At 44.1% G+C, this 17,280-nt stretch overlaps 1 protein-coding gene, 1 long non-coding RNA gene and 1 pseudogene across 6 annotated transcripts in view; 1 reads left to right on the plus strand and 2 right to left on the minus strand.

Moving 5' to 3' along the window:
- The window catches only part of LOC110045104 (uncharacterized), a 112,087-nt gene that overhangs the window by 8,949 nt on the left and 85,858 nt on the right, over nt 1–17,280 (minus strand). For 3 of the 5 annotated variants that reach the window (XR_016203057.1, XR_016203056.1, XR_016203055.1), the window contains exons 9-10: nt 5,087–5,158; nt 1,416–1,489 (exon numbers count right to left, since the gene is read on the minus strand). This is a non-coding gene — a long non-coding RNA (uncharacterized LOC110045104). The remainder of the gene's footprint in view (nt 1–1,415; nt 1,490–5,086; nt 5,159–17,280) is intronic. The other 2 variants (XR_016203059.1, XR_016203058.1) reach the window with 1 other exon arrangement.
- Nucleotides 7,402–9,381, plus strand: LOC149101458 (uncharacterized). The gene is made up of 2 exons (XM_089276402.1): nt 7,402–8,726; nt 8,919–9,381. Exons 1-2 carry the CDS (start codon nt 7,621–7,623, stop codon nt 9,379–9,381), a joined length of 1,569 nt encoding a protein of 522 aa, XP_089132528.1. The 5' UTR covers nt 7,402–7,620.
- LOC149101459 (uncharacterized) lies at nt 13,910–14,995 on the minus strand (annotated as a pseudogene).

Genomic DNA, 17,280 nt, shown 5'->3' on the forward strand with positions numbered 1-17,280 from the left:
ATGTGTGTTCTCGTGAACACACATTTGACTCACACACGAGTCTCATGTCCTTAAATATCTGTCAAGAGTCAGTGATATATCTTTAAAGAGTTGATGCTATATCAGTCAAGTGTTGGTAATATACATTATCAGTAAAGTGTTGCTTGAGAATTGGTCAAGTTTAAAGTAGTCTACTGGTTCAGTGTTAGCTCAATATCTATCAAATTGCTTGTATATCAGACAAGTTTAAGTTGAATATTAGTCAAGGGTCAGTGAAATATCCCTCAAGGGTAGGTGGTGAACTTGTTAAGACTGTCAAATGAATATCAGTCATTTGTCAGTTGAATATCAGACATGGGTCAGTTGAATAACACTCAATGGTAAGCAGTGAAGTAGTCAAACATCAGTTCAATATCAGTCAAGTACCAGTTGAATATCAGTCATTGGTCAACTGAATATCAGTCATGGGTCAGTGGGATATCAGTCATTTGTCAGATGAACATCAGCCACTGTCAGCTGCATATCAGTCATGGGTCAGTTGAATATCAGTCATTGGTCAGTTGAATATCAGTCATGGGTCAGTTGAGTTTCAGTCATTGGTCAGTTGAACATCAGTCATGGGTCAGTTGAATATTAGTCATTGGTCAGTTGAATATCAGTCATTTGTCACTTGAATATCAGTCATGGGTCAGTTGAATATCAGTCATGGGTCAGGTGAATATCAGTCAAAGGTAAGTGATGAACTAGTGAAGAGTCAGTTGATTATCAGTCATACAATGTAAGTGTCAGTTGAATATAACTCAAGGGTAAATTAGTGGTGAACCAGTCAAGTGTCAGCTGAATATCAAACAAATGTTGGTTGATATCAGTCAAGAGTTAGTTGAATATCAGTCAGGGTTAGGTGGTGATTTAGTCAAGTGAGTCAAAGTTGAATATTAGTCAAGTGTCAGTTAAATATCACTCAAGTCCCAGTAGAATACCAGTCATGTAGTGTCTGTGATACATCAGTCAAATTGGTCAGACTGCTGGTGCTATATCACTCAAGTGTCAATTGAATATGACTTAAATGTTGGTGGTACACTCTATATCTGTTAAGTTTCTGCAGTATATCGGTTGAGTCAGCTGACCCAGTGTAAGTGGCATATCAATATCGCTTAAGTCTCAGTTGAATATCAGTCACATGTCAGCAGTATCTCACTTAACTGTCAGGGGTATATTGCTCAAGTATGGGTGAAGTCCCAGTGAGGTATTTAAGAACTAATGACATAATATTATCAGTCTATAACAACTGCCTTTTGAGAGATGGTCAACCAGCTATCAGTCTATTGACTGATATATTGACCAACTATCAATCAACACAACCAACACACAGAACAGCACTACCCATGGTAAACATAATCCAGGCACAAATATCCAAAGCTGGTGCTCTTACTCACCTGCCTGTCATTTAAATCATTCAGTTCATCTTTTCCCTTGTTTGTGTTGTGCCTCGTCCACTCAGCTATTCTACCTGAAAAAAAAGTAGATGCATTTTCAGTTAAAACAGAGAAAAGGTCTACATTTTAAATTTGAAAGAGCTTTGTCTGAAGCAATGTCCCAGTGCCAGTTAAATACCAGTCAAATTGGTCAGGTGACTGCTGTGTTGGTGCTCATATCACTCTAGTGCGAATTGAATGTGAATTTAGTATTGGTGGTACAGTGTATATTTGTAAAGTGTCTGCAGTAAATCAGTCAAAAGTCAGTTGACCTAGAGTCGGTTGCACAGTGTTTAAGTGTTGTTTTGATATCAGTCAAGTGTCAGTGGTATCTCACTCAACTCTCAAGGGTATATCACTCATGTATGGACCAAGTCTCGGTGAGGTATTAAGAGTGCCTGCCTGTAAGAATCAGACAAATTCTTAATTTCGCGGCAAGGGTCGAAAAATTGATATCGCTCATATTCTTATGGTAGATAGGCTAAGGCATGACAAAAACTACTGGATAGTTTTTTTGGCAAGATATCCTTTCATTTAAAAGAAATATGCAAATTACCAAATTCCGTTAAAATCGTCATTTGACGCACCATTTTATTAAGCAAGTTTAAGAGCCTCGCATGCAAAACCACATCATTCTTGCGTCTTTAAAACACTCAAATATTTTTGTGCAGTGTTTATATGTGTACTGGGTTAATTTTAGGGAATGTTGCGTTGTCTTTTTGGGTGCAAAATAATTAAATTCCGAAGACATGTATTTCATTTACTTAAAAGTACTTCGTGAATATAATTAATTTTCACCATGTGCGAAACCTTCAAATAGATTAAGCTTCTGGTGGTTGAATCGCAGAAGGATGGTCTACAGATTCCTGTAAAAATTTCTTTGGGCAAATGATTGTGAGCGACGCGAGAGCTTTTCAAAGTATGTCAAAAACGCACATATTTGACCATCCGTCGTCAAATTTCAATTAATGGGTTAGACATATATTTTAGCATGCGCCACACGACTTGACCTATAATAAGTTGAAATAGACACAGAGCTGATAATCTCGATAATGTTCTAACCTTATTTGTTGTAAAAGGCAGGTCCAAAGCCGATTTGACGTGTTTCTAGTCGATCTCTCACCATTCGTCGTTCACAAAGCAGAAGTTTGTTTTTGTTTACACAAGGTTAACATCCGATGTACATCGCTTACGGTCAACCTATTATTGGTCGAATACCATAAATCTGTGACCATCTTTCTGTGCATATGAACATCACTGCATCTAAGTCAAAAACGGCTGAGTCATTTGTAGATAGCTGCTTGCTTTGCACTGCGCCAAAATATTACATTTGATCAATCGCATCGCTGACCATTGCTGATAAGTGTGTCGGCGCAGCACAATCTTACAGCCGTTATTTGTTCGTCACGCAGTGCTGTCACGGCATATGCTGCACATTTTGATCTATTTTGTATAGAGCACTCTCAGGATAAGTGAAACAATTTAGTCATTGTCCATCTGTTTGTTCATATATGTAATAATATGTGTATACTTAAAGAATCGTATTCTATATTGTACGTGGCCTCGGTCCAAATCACGTTTGTTGTACGTTTTGATGTTTCAGACAACAGCTGATAAAGCTAGTGGCTGTACTCACTAGAATTTAAAAAAGAAATCGTCATAAACAAATTATAGACCAATGAAGCAAGAACTAACTGAAATAAAAATAGGAAATCACAACGAGTGTAATTCGTGAGAAAAACAGACTAAATTTAATTAGTAATTAGGTGAGTAAATAGCCCTGGCCATGCTATTTTATTTGGCGTATTTTGTTTGCTTAGTGGGGGCATTGGTATGTTTGTAACAGAAAATAGAGGACTGTTGTCAATACAGTCCAAACTTATTGTCAGTAAAATACTGTAAATAAAACACCTACTGACCGGTTACCTCCGCAGCCACCATTTGGGCCTTCCGATAAGGGTTTCATTATTATCTTTACCCCTATTAAGCGGCCACCTAAAATTCAAAAAAATTATTTTGGAAAGGGCGATGGCAGATAAGAGTCTAAAATTGAAGGTGCATGACGAGTTATAATTCAAACACACGTCTATCATGATTGTCTTGAATTGACTCCATGTTCACCAAGAAATTTATAACCCAATAGTGAAAAATTAAATATTTAAGGTACACCAACCTCTATTTAAGTGGCTAGCCCCATTAAGTGGTCAACACCCATTTCCCCAAGGGTAGTCCACTGTATTACATGTAAACCAAAAATAATTGAACAGCGCGAAAAGACCTAGGTATCAGTCAAGCGTTAGATAAAAGATAACAACAGGGGCAATGGTAAACTATTCATTCTTTTCATTTCTTAATTTAATCTCTTCCTACTCAACACGATTGTGTGCTCCCACTGGTTCCAAGCCTTACGGAGCCTTAGGATTAGTATTAGGATAGAAATTGTCCTACCCCTACCCCCTAAAATGGGATGACAGCATTGCGTGACGAACAAGGAACCGCTGTAAGCGAGGATTCAAACTATGATGATTAAACGTAATATTTTGGTGTAGCGCAAAGCAAGCAACTATCTACAAATGACTTAGCCGTTTTTGACTTAGATGCAGTGATGGTCATATGTGTCGAAAGAGGGTCACAGATTCATGGTATTCGACCATTAAATAAGTTGACAGTTGGCGATGTACATCGGACGTTATGTAAACAAAAGCAAACTTCTTGCTTTACGTGCGACGAATGGTTAGAGAAACACGTCAAATCGGCATTGGACCTGCCTTTTACAGCAAATGAGGTTAGAACATTATCGAAATTATCAGCTCTGTGTCTATTTCAACTTAACATAGGTCAAGTCATGTGGCGCATGCTAAAATATGTCTAACCCGTTAATTGAAATTTGATGACGGATGGTCAAATATTTGCATTTTTAACGTACTTTGAAAAGCTCTTGCGTCGCTCACAATCATTTGCCCAAAGAAATTTTTACAGGAATCTGTAGACCATCCTTCTGCGATTCAACCACCAGAAGCTTAATCTATTTGAAGGTTTCGCACATAGTGAAAATTAATTATTTTCACGAAGTACTTTTAACTGAATGAAATACATGTCTTCGAAATTTAATTATTTTGCACCCAAAAAGACAACGCAACATTCCCTAAAATCAACCCAGTACACATTTAAACATTGCACAAAAATATTTGAGTGTTTTTAAGACGGAAGAATGATGTGGTTTTGCATGCGAGGCTCTCAAACTTGTTTAATAAAATGGCGCGTCAAATGACGATTTTAACGGAATTTGGTAATTTGCATATTTCTTTGAAATAAAAGGATATTTTGCCAAAAAATCTATCCAGTAGTTTTTGTCATGCCCTAGCCTATCTACCATGAAAATATGAGCGAAATCAAATTTTCTACCGTTGCCGAGTTATTTTCCATTTTTATTGACAGGGACTCTTAAAGAACTAACAACTGTATCAGTCTATATCAACTGCCTTTTGAGAGATACTCGACCAGCTAACAAATTGACTGATATATGGACTGATTATCAACCAACACACTGAACAACACTAGCCATGATATGCATGATCAAACCACTGTACATTTAACAGATATCTAAAGGTGGTACATGTACTCTTACTCACCTGTCCATCTTAAATCTTTCAGTTCATCTTTACCCTTGTTCATGTTATGCCTCATCCACTCACGTATTCTACCTGTGGAAATATCAACAGGATTTTCAGTTAAAATTGAGAAGAGGTTTACATTTTAAGTTTGAAATAGTTATGTCTCTGAAGATGGGGTCAAATGTCACTGCTATATTAATCAAGTCCCTCAAGACTTTTGATTTTCATTGGAGGACAGTGAGGCATGTTAGCTTTTTTGTTTGTATAGAAGTAGTCAGTTGTTTCTAATATATCTGTCAAGTGCAATTAAATACAGGTCAATTGTTTCAGAGTTCAAGTGTCAGTGGACACACATATATAATGAGGGTTCTGGCACAGCGGGTAGCAAGGGGACAACAACCGTGTGAAAAAAGCCCCCCAGCACCTTCTCCTCAGACTTAAGCTTCGGAGAAGGTGCTGGGTGGCTTTTTTGGGACGGTTGTTGTCCCCTTGCTACCCGCTGTGTCCAGAACCCTCATTATATATGCGTGTGTGTGTAACGCAACAGTACAGCACTAAATTGGGCGAAATAGCGGGTCCAGCGAAGCAGCAATGTCCGCAACGTCCGTAATCAATATGCGCGGATGTGCCACCCTGACTAGTATATACAAAAATGTGCCAGAATTTTTTTTGCTATTGGAGAAGTGCATGCACAGTGTATACACCGACATGGCTGCCACAAGATATTCGTCCGATGTTCTGCAAATGTTCTACGGCCCAATACCGAGGGAGGAAAACACAAACCTTCCCGAACCGTTAAAACCAGATTTTACCGCATTATTTGACGGGTTCCAAATATCCCAAAACAATTTCCAAGAATGGCTCCGTGTGTGGAGAATGGATATATCCGAAAGGAATCCAAACAAGAAAGATCTTTTAAAGTTCGCAAGAGAAAACAAAGAAAAGATCACCGATTTGGTTGGACAAGAAACCCAAAGGATAAATAGTGTTAAAGTAAGTTTTGGGTTACAAGTAAAGTTTTCAATAGAAAGAAACAGTGAAACGCAATACATGGAGCACTATTTCAAAGACGGCAAACCGCACGTTTTCGAAAGGAACGATGAGGAACAGATAAAACAAAAATTCCATGAATTCATTGAAACCGCAAAAGGAGAAATAGAGCACTGGTCTGAGAAAGGATCAGGATGGGTGGTTGAAAAGATACAGATCGCGTACGTGAATGTTGCACGCTATCAGCCGCTTCGCGGAGGGAGCTATTTGCCTCTTCCAGCCAAACTGGCAAAAAAGAAAGCAATAATAAATGTGTAAAACAAAGACAACGAATGCCTGAAGTGGGCAATCAGAGCCACCTTATTCCCTCCGAAAGACGGAAAGAACCCGCAAAGACCAAGCAAATATCCCATTAACGACGGTATCAACTACGTAGGCATCGATTTCCCAACACCGGTAAAACAGATAGAAAAGCTTGAGGTCCAAAACCCGAAACTCGCAATTAACATATTTGGCTGGGAAAACGATTGTGTGATTGTGCACCGGATAAGCCAAAAACAAGCGAATGTGCTGCGGATAAACCTGATGTTAATCGAGTCAGGGGAAATTCAGCACTATTGTTATGTAAAAAGAGAAAGCGCTTTGCTTTGCGATCAGAGCAAGAACAGAAACACAAAGCACTTTTGTATGTTGTGCTTAACCGGTTTCTCAGAAGAAGACTTGCTAGTGAAACACAAAAAATATTGCAACAGTGTGAACAGCAGGCCGACAAAGATTGAGATGCTGGAAGAGGGGGAAAACACCCTTTCCTTCCAAAACTACAAAAAACAGATGAAGATGCACTACGTTATTTACTCGGACTTCGAGGCTCTTGTCAGAAAGATTCTGGGCTGTGAGTGTGAGAGAACGCGAACAAGCTATACAGAGAAGACCGAATGGCACGAGGCATGCGGTTACTCTTACATTGTTGTGAGAAGCGACAGTAAAGTGGTAGGTTTGAATACTTACAGGGGCGAAAAGGCGGTGGGGAAGTTCTTAAGTGACATTCTGTGGGAAAAGGAGAAAATAAGAGAGAGTTTGGCCACCCGGAACCGATTGTTATGACATGGAAGGCCTGGGAAAATTTCAAAAAAGCAACCGATTGCCACGTTTGCAACAAAACTCTGATAAAAGACGAATTCATGGATTCTTTGCCTGTCTGGAACGTTGAAGAAGCGGGTGAAGAAGGTGAAGGTGAAAAATGGAGTTATTGGGGACAAGGCCACAAAAAATGTTTTTACATGGCACAGAAAGAGAAGAAGAAATGGGGTGTTCAAAGGCTAAAAAGACTGGAAGAAGAGAAAGACCAGTTGGAAGCAAAATCACAGGAAAACTGCAAGTACTGTGGAAACCCTTTACTTCAGAAAAACTTCAGAGATGCGGTAAAGGACCATTGTCACATAACGGGCAGGTACCGCGGAGCCGCGCACGCCGAATGCAATAAGAAACTGCGAATTAACCCCAAGACGGACCAAATACCAGTTTTTTTTCATAACCTGAGTGGCTACGACGCGCACCATTTAATGCAAGTGATGTCGAAGCTGCATAAAGAGGTGAAATGCATCGCCAACAACATGGAGAAATACGTCACATTTTCGGTCGGAGGTCTGCGTTTCATCGACAGCTTTAACTTTTTGCAAAGAAGCCTTGATTCACTTGTAAGCGCAACACCAAAGGAGTCATTGAAAATAACATCAACGATTTCGAAAGGCAGCGACCTGCTTTACAAAAAAGGGATCTACCCTTACGAGTACATGGACTCATGGGAGAGATTCGGCGAGACGAGGCTTCCTGACAAACAGAAGTTTTACAGCAAGCTGAACCACGAGCACATAACAGACGAAGAGTACGCGCACGTGCTGGCTGTCTGGGAGGCTTTTGGATGCAAAACGCTGGGCGATTATCACGATCTTTACGTGAAAACGGATGTCGCACTGCTGGCGGATGTTTTTGAGAACTTCCGAAACCTGAGTCTTGAGCAGTATGGGTTAGATCCGGTACATTTTTACAAGTCGCCAGGCCTCTCTTGGGATGCGCTCCTGAAAAAGACAGGGGTCGAGCTTGAGCTCTTCACAGACTACGAAATGCATCTCTTCGTGGAAAGGGGAATGCAGGGCAGAATCTCCATGGTGAGCAATAGGTATGCTAAGGCAAACAACCCGCTAGTGACGGGATATGACCCAAGCCAAAAAAAATTCATCATCTATCTCGACGCAAACAACCTTTACGGATGGGCGATGAGCATGCCTCTCCTGATAAGAGATTTTAAATGGAAGCGTGTCATGCCCACATTGGAGGATATCTTGAATAAGAAAGAGAACGATAAACATGGGTGGATTCTCGAGGTCGATCTTGAATACCCTGCAGAACTGCATGAAGAGCACAACAGCTATCCCCTGGCGCCGGAGAAAAAGGCCGTAAAAAAGGAGTGGACATCGGACTACCAAAAGGGGTTGATGAAAGACCTGGATCTGAAACCCCCGGACAGCAAGAAGCTGCTGCTAATGCTTCATGACAAAAAGAACTACGTTGTGCATTACAGAAACTTGCAGTTTTATCTGAAGCAGGGCATGAAACTGAAGCGCGTGCACAGGGTGTTGGAGTTGAAACAAGAATGCTGGATGGAGCCGTACATCCGGATGAACACAGAGTTCAGGAAGAAAGCGAAGAGCGACTTTGAAAAGAACTTTTACAAGCTCATGAACAACTCAGTTTTCGGCAAAACCATGGAAAACCTGCATAACCGCGTTGACATAAAAATAGTGCGCAGCAATGAGACGGACAAAATAAGGAAATTCATCGCTAGCCCTTTGTACTCAAGGCATGTTTTATTTTCAAACGACATGGCAGGAATCGACATGCGAAAAAGCAAGCTGCTTCTCAACAAGCCGGTCTATATGGGGATGACGATCCTCGACAACAGCAAGATCCTGATGTACGACTTCTTTTACAATGAGCTTAAAAAGCAGTACGGCTCAAAGTGCAAGCTCTTGTACACAGACACCGACAGCCTTCTGATTCAGATTGAAACGGATGGCGTCTACGAAGACATGAAAAACAACATGGACCTTTACGACACGAGCGACTACCCGAAGGAGCATCAACTCCACTCAAACACCAACAAAACGGTCTTGGGCAAAATGAAAGACGAATGTGCAGGAACCCCCATCGCAGAGTATGTGGGTCTGAGACCGAAAATGTACTCCATCTTGAAGGCGGACGAAAAATATCAAAAAAGCGAAGGGCGTAAAAAAGAGCGTTGTCAAGAAACAAATAACGCATGAACAGTACAAGGAAATGCTTTTCGGTGCGAAGCAGCAATGGCATGGAATGAACATTCTTTGAAGCAAGGGACATGAGATCTAGGGCATGCATCTTAACAAAATTTCACTTTCCCCATTTGATTCAAAGCGATGGATAGGTGACGATGGTATCTGTACGAAAGCTTACGGGTACATCAATATGGATATATTGTCAACATTAACAGATCACAAACTTAGAGGGTTGGAAGCCGAAGTTTCAAAGTTGCTCTGGGGGTAACTGTGTGTTCGGAGGGAGAACGAGCAGCTCTTCACGCACGAAGCCGCGCTTGGGACCGTCGCGCAAATAGTAGAGAACGGGTTGATCCGGTTTGGTGAAAGACCTTTCAATGCCGTAAACTTTCAAAGACTAGATTGGGTCTGTGGTTCTTTTCACACCCCCTTCAAGCTTGCCGGGCTGGTTGAGATAACGAACTTGGACAAGAGAGGGGAGGACTTTTTCGCTTTTTCCAACAGGCCTAGTGTAAGGTGTCGATGGCCTTGCATCAACAGATTTTTCTTTGATGGCAACCGCGGGTTTCTTGCCGATAAGGCTTGTGACCTCGTTGTTCAAAGCCGAAACAACTTCTGGAAGTCTTTTAACCCAGGCAGTGGACTGCTGACCCTCAGGGAGTCGCATTTCCATGGTGTACTGGTGGCCAAACAAGCGCTCAGCCAGGGTGCGGTTGAAACGTTCAACAATGGCCTGGTCGCAGTGAATGTCAACCCGCCCGCGCCGGATATACGTTTTGTGCTTGCCCATCTCTTGTGTGACAGCGCCCATGAATTCGCACCCAGGGTCAACCTGCAGCATTTCAGGCCATTCGACAGGCGAGTGCTTGTAAATCTTCTGAAAGGCCTGGGTGACCTCATCAGAGTTTTTCGAAGTCAGGGGTTTGGCCTCTTTGTAGCGGCTGGCCACGTCGACAACGGTAAGTGCGTATTTGTAAACTTTGCGGCCACGAGGGAGCTTGTCGTGCGGCAGAAAAAGAAGGTCCGTTTGATGGACCTTGTTGGGTGTGGGAACATCGAATTTCGGGCGAGGAATGCGCCTCGGTGCGGGGAGGAATATCTGCCAGAGCGCTTGCCTGATCAGCCACTTTTTTGCAGTTTCTTCAGGTACCTTGGCGGCTTCGGCTAATTTTTTTATCGTGGCAATTCCTTTCCAGTAGCCCCCGGGGCCGTAGTAAATCTTTGCGAGTTTGGGGTCCATATATGTAAAGCGTAAAAAAGTTTAAAGGAATCGGAAGGCTGCGTAGCCCAGAGCGAGAGTGCTGGCGCCCACGAACATGAGTTCACCCTTTTTCTGCTGCTCGCTTGGTTGGTAGAAATCTGAGAACTTGGGCTCCTTGGGGAGTATCATCTGTTCGCAGGATGCACCTGGTTGTAGAGTTTGAAGGCATAGTCGGTGTTGGTGAAGTTCTGCTTGGCCTGCTCCTTTGTTTGCACGTTGGTCGCGATCCAATCAAGAAGTTGTGTTCGGTCTCGCGTGTATTTGGCATAAGCCACTTGGTACGCCTCGAGAGCTTTGTCATGGCGCTTCTTCTCTTCAAGTGCAGCTTTGTCGCCCCCGCCGAGTGCCCTCGCCAGATAATTACCTCTGATAAAAGCTGTGGCGTTCAACACAGCCCCGCCAATCATAATCGCGATGCTCGCCATGGTTATATATTATCGGTGGCTTTTTCCAAATAAATTATTGGTTTCAGACTGTGTCTGGAGGTTCTTACTGGCTTTCGCCTAAAGAAGCGGCCATGAACCAGTCGAGAAGTTTTTTGGGTTCGGTCTTGTATTTTTCTTTGGCGGCGAAATACGCCTCGAGTGCTTCATTGAAGTCCTTTTTGAAAGTCTCCCTTGCTTCAGGTTTGATCAGCCCAACTGCAGTTGAAAACAACTCACGGCCTTCAAATAATTTCTCGATACACTCGAGATACTTTTCGGCTACTTCATCGAGGCTCTTTCCATTTTATTCGGCGTTTTCTGAAAGACATGTGTCGACGAAATCCCTGAAGCTTGCAACACTTCCAATACTTGCCATGGCGCAGTATAATAAGATACTTTTATATTCAAATCTAAAAATTTCAAAAATTGTTGGGGATGATTTTCTGGTCCTCGAGGTACTTTTTTAGCGCAATGCTTCCCGCCATGACGGCGGTGAACTTCACATAATTCATCGGGCTGCTCCTGGGATCAGAAGTGACATTCTCTTTCACAACCTTTTTTGTGGCCCAGCTGATGCCCGCGGCTAATCCTGTGAGAGTTGCAGCCTCATTGACGGTCTTGACGAGCTTGTTGTCGGACATGGTGCGTTCGATATAAGGAAATAACAAAAGTTTAAAACAAAATTAATCTGTCTTTTTTTCCGCTTCCTCCTCTTCTTCTTTTGCTGCTGCTTCTTCTCTTCTTCTTATTTCTCCTATTCTTCTTCTTACTTCTTGTTCTATGTTTCTTTGTCTTTTTCTTTCTTCTGCGCCCTTATCAGCAAACATTTTGTTGGTAAGATGCGCCACCTTTTTGATAGCTTTTGCGGTAAATTCGAGGCATAATACCGAAATTCCGCCAATTGTGGCTGTAGAGATGAGAAGATGCACAATGGATGGGTTCGACATCGTGATATACTTTACACCCAAAAGTTTAAATCATTTTTTAAAATCCTTTTCGATGTGTCGCGCGAGCAGGTTCTGGCTCAACATGCGCGGGCTCAGACGCGGGCTTGGCCATTGCCTTGAGCTGTTCCCGCTTGTAATAAATCCCGATAAGTGAAACGACTATGCTGCCAACAGCAAGCCATTGGGTGGTGCTGAGGCCACTATTTTTTTCACCGCTGCGCTTTGGGCTTTCGCCTTCTTCTGTAGTTGGGGCTGGTTCAGGAGCAGCTGTGGCGGCTTTCGCCTTATTTTCCGCATGATAAGCCTCAGCCGCTTTTTTCTGTTGCTCCTGGGCCAGCCGCGTTCTTTCAGCAACCATTTTTCCAGCAGCCACACGCTTTGGATTTTTTATGCGCTGTGTGGTTGCAATCGGAGTTGTCGCTTGCTGTGTGATATCGCTGGCGGGTGCTGTCTGGGTCTCGACTTGAGGTGCGCTCTTGGATTGTTCGGTTGACATTCTGAAGCGAACCGTATTCTAAGCAAATGAAAAAAGTTTAATTGTTTAAACTTGTCAGCAAGCCCTCAGTAGTTGTTGATGATTGGTGACCAGTCATTTTGCAGTTGCTGATCCGGGTACTTCATCAACGCCCTCAAGCGGATAGCTGTGTTCATCACAAGAAGTGTGGCTCTGCTCCGGCAACTGTGGACTGAAATCAACATGTTTAGTGGTGATGAACACTGCGTTGGCCGCAGCAAGAAACCGTCCGCACTTCAAAGCAAGATTGCCGGCCAGATTGGAGAGCTCTTTGTTCAAGATGTAGTCGTTTCTGAGCTCTTTTTGATGAAGCTGTCGATCAGGCTTTGTGTTGTCTTTGAGCCCACGTACGTCTCGTAGCGTTTGGTGAATTCCTTGACCTCTTTGTCGCTCAGGCGCTTCACCTGCTCGTGGGTTAGCTGCACTCTGATGGCCTCTTTGGCTTTGCCTGTGGACACCAGCACGGCCAGCTGCTTGCGAAGAGCAGGAATTTCAGGTCCAATGGTTGGAACAAGGCCGCCTGCTGGCCCACTCGGCTTGGGCTCGGTTTGAAGAAGGTTCATAACTTCAGCTAACGCGACCTCTTCTCCAGCCATTGTGCAAGGCTATATACAGCTTTCATTTTTTATTCAAATAACTTTATCCCGTAGGGGTGACGAAGCGAGAACACAAGATAAGAGAACTTTCGTTCTTTCAGCTTTGAAACCAGACCTTTGTACTCATCCTGAGAGAGTTCGCCAGCGTAATCATCGAAGATGGCTTTCGCTGTCCTAGTCAAGGGGGTGTAAAAGAGAACGATCGCCGCAACGTTCTCCTGGAAAGAAGATGTTATGCTGGTCAACTTCTGGGTCAGCACCCAAACGCTGATGCCCATATGTCGGGCAGAAAAGGCGAGATTCACCAGCTTGCCTGTACGCCCTTTCACGTCTTTGGAGGCTGCGCAGTCGTCAAGAATTATGAGCGTGTTGGTGCCCTTGAAAAGCCATCTCACGAGCTTCAACCACTTTTCCACGGCATGCTGATCGCAGACTATCACATCCATTCTTGGATCATTTTCGCCAAGCCGGTGGTAGGTCTTGTTGTGCGTGAACGTCAGGCAGATGAGAATGATGTAGTCGAACTTGAAGTGGAAAGGGCTGTAGATCTGGTCAACCACAAACCTTGATTTGCCTGAATTCATCGGCCCCACAATGAGAGCGTTGAAGGGTATCTTGCTCGGGTCCATGCTATATTCAACCCTGGACAGATTCCAGCTGTCTGTCCATAATATTGATCTGGGAGTCGGAGATGACGAATGTGGCAGTTCACGTTTCCTGAGCCTTCACCTTTCCTCTCGATTTCCAGCTGGACACCGTCGGTACTGTTCACAAGGTGCTTCCCACTTCTGTGCATGTCATGGTCCGCCATGGACCGCATATCTATCAGAAGCCCGAAATTGTCCCTGGTGTAAAACTTTGTTGCGTCCATGTGCTCGGTTTTATTTTTTTCCTTCACAAAGAAGCATTGGGTCACTTCCCACATGTCCTTGCCTTCGACGCCGTTGTTGTAAATCATGTTGGGAGAGCCGTTGATCATGACGCTGATTTTCGTCAGATCCGCGAAGATGTATTTTTTTAATCTCTGGCTCCGTTGGTATAAGGCTCTATGAAAAGCAGCAGGAGGGCTTTTAGCGACCTTTTTTGGGCATCGACTGTGATGTTGAGCCGCGTGTCCATGCCTTTTTTGAAGACCACCACTTTGGAACGCATCACGTGGTCATAGGCGAACTCTTTGGTGCTAGAGTAAACGCTGTAAGCCTTGTCCGCCAGAGTCTTGCTGCGGATCATTTCGTACTCGAGCTGGATGTTCGTCAGCTTGTATTTTAGCTGGGTTGTATCAGTTCCAATGACCACATATTCAGCTCCAGCAAGGGTTACTTCAAATACGAGGTCGTTATAGAGGGCCTGGGGGTAGAAAATGCCATGGTCAGTTAGGATCTGATGGTCAAGCCTGATCCGGTACTTGCTTCCGTACACCTCATTCAGCTTGTTTTCAGCCTCGACGCCTGAGGTTTTCTTGTCTCCCGCGCCTGAGCGGATCTTGTATAGATCCTCGCTCTGAATCCCTTCAAGGATACTGTTGTCTCTTTCTTCCTGCGAAAGGAAAAGGTCATCAAAGATTTTGTAGATGCCATAGCCAACCGTGTCTTGCAGGGTAGTGCCTCCAAACTTCACGTGCAGCCTGTCAATGAGCGCTCGCGTCACGTTCTGGACAAGGAAGTTGTTTGCGTGCCCTCCAGAAAGGTCGATGTTAAAGACAAGCCCAAGAGAGCCCGGCACCAGAACCTCACCATGTCCAGCTTGGGCACTGAAACATACAGCGTATCGCTGGGTTTGGCTTCAGTGCGAGAAAAGGTGATTCGCTTGACCGCGCGCTTGGCCTGCATGGTGCGTAATGTCTTTTTGCTGTATGTTGGGCGAAGGTTCTCTGGAACTGACATTGTATAATATGCCGGCGATTATTTTCTAATTTAAAAAATAACAGTCTTGAAATATATTGCTATGGCGGTGGAAGGCGGGGGGCGAATTTGGTTACAAAGACTCGGACCTTGACAATAAGATTGACCACGATGATCATGGCAAAATAGAGGATTCTCATGCCGAGCAAGAGGTCGACACAACCCATCCTTTTCAGCAAGGTGCGGCATCAACTCCCTACCAACTTGGCGCTCCCTACCATGGCGGCGAACAAACGGAAATGCGTACTATGCAGCACGAGCAGTCCGGCCTGCCTGACACTTCTTATGAAGAAACCCCTTTGTTAGGCGCGGAAGGTGAACAGCAAAGATCATTGGACCGTTTAACAAGAGTTTTTCCGAATGCAAGCGCAAGAAATCTAGAAACTGAATACAACAAGGGCCAACTGTACATCAAAATGAAGGGGCTTGGCAAAAAACTTTATAAACTCTTTACCATAAAAAAGAGTACAGGCAGGCAATAGCTAAACGCAAAACTTTCAAAAGAGATCAGACTCTCTTGGCCCGATGGCACAAGAAGTTATTGATCGACAAAATGAGAACATAAGAACTGTCCGACAAAGTTTGCTAGACTCTGAAAAGCAATTAAAAGAGGCAGAGAAGCTCGCCACGGAAAGGGAAAAAGTGTCACAAGAGGTGCAGGAGCTTAGGCAACGAATAGAGAGAAACCAAGCAAAGATTGATGCAATTCATGATGAGCAGGCGTCCAATTTTGAAAGTGAAGCAGAACTGTGCAGGCTGAAGCAGCTGCAAAAGAATTTACAAACAGATTTAGAAAACACAAAAAAAGAGGTGGCCGCGCTTGAAAAGCAAGCAAAAAACAAAGAAAAAGAACAAGAAAAGGTCAACAGACTCAGAGCAAGCCTCACAGCAAAAGAAAGTGAAAGAAATGCTGTCGAAGAGAGGCTCAACCAAACAAAACCGTTGCACGACCTGGAAGAGCAGGAAAGCGAGCTGCAGCGCCGAAACAAGGAAGACCAGGCAATCATCCAAGATGAGAATGCCTCGCCCTCCAAAAAAGAAGCCGCAGAAGGCAGAGTGGCAGAAAGAAACGAGGAGATCGCACGTTTGCAAACTCAGATTGCGGAAAGGGAAAGGGGGCGGCCTCTCTTGGAAAGGGTCAAAGAGATCTTCAAAAAACATGGAGCGACATTGGCCGCTATTCTTCTCACTGCCGGGACCACAATCGGAGCTGTCATCGGGGTCCTCACCAGAGGTTTGAAAGCCACTGGCAAAGCTTTGGGAAATGGTCTCAAAGCTATTGCCGCGAAACTTGGTTCTCTGCTGCCCGGGCTGATTGGCTCGATTGTGAGCTTGCTTTTCAAAGCCGCCGGCCAAGTCATTGGGTTTCTGGCCGAGCACACCTGGCTGCTCATTCTTGCTGCGGTGGCCTTTTTGTTTGAACAATATCTTAAGAAGCAGCATTAACTTTGCCGCCAAGCCATGAACAGCAAAGCCGATAATGCAACTACACCGACAATGACAGCTGTTTTGTTTATTTCATGTTGCGATGTTTTATCCGGAGCCGTTGGCTCTATTTTTTGTGCCGTTTGCTGTGTTTGCTGAGTTTTGGTTGAAGCTGGTTTTTTCGATTTGGCTGTTGCGGCTTTGTGTATCAGGTTGGACGGGTGGCTGTTGGGTGGGTTAATTTTTGACGGGCTGCCTGCCATTAGTTTGAGCGCAGCTTTTTTTGTCCACAGGTTTACCTCATTTTTCACCCCAAGTTTCATCCCGGAGACCGCCTGTTTCAGCTTGTTGTTGTAACCGACCGAGCTTGCGGTATTGATTATCATTTGCGCGGGCATGAGCCAGGCCATGGGGGCTACAGCGAGATTGAGCCTCACCTTCCCTTGATCCACTGCCAGGTGGTACCTTTTCACGCTCGTGGCCAGGTCGGGCTGTGTGATCGCGCTTTCCATCAGCACCAGGAACTCACTTTGGGCTTCTCTCACTCGACCGCCTGAACCAAGAATGCCGCTGCGGACGTTGACTTGTGCGCCCAGGATGCAGTAAAAGAAAGCCTCGATTGACTGGTTGATTCGCGTTAAGCCCGCCTGCGGCAAACCTGATGCTGTGTTTGGCGCGAACCAGTCTGATTGGGTATCAGAAGCGGCCCCTGGCTCGATGTAATAGACCAGGTTTCCTTGAATAGCTTTGCGACCTTCATCGCTGAATTTGTTCCATCCCGGGTATAGGTAGTCAGTTTTCGATGCGCTGCTCACATAGATGTAAACGCTTCTGAGACCGTG

The sequence above is a fragment of the Orbicella faveolata genome, unplaced genomic scaffold, assembly GCF_042242905.1.
Source record: "Orbicella faveolata isolate gen_17 unplaced genomic scaffold, um_ofav_v1 contig_4, whole genome shotgun sequence".
NCBI classification, from domain to species: domain Eukaryota; kingdom Metazoa; phylum Cnidaria; class Anthozoa; order Scleractinia; family Merulinidae; genus Orbicella; species Orbicella faveolata.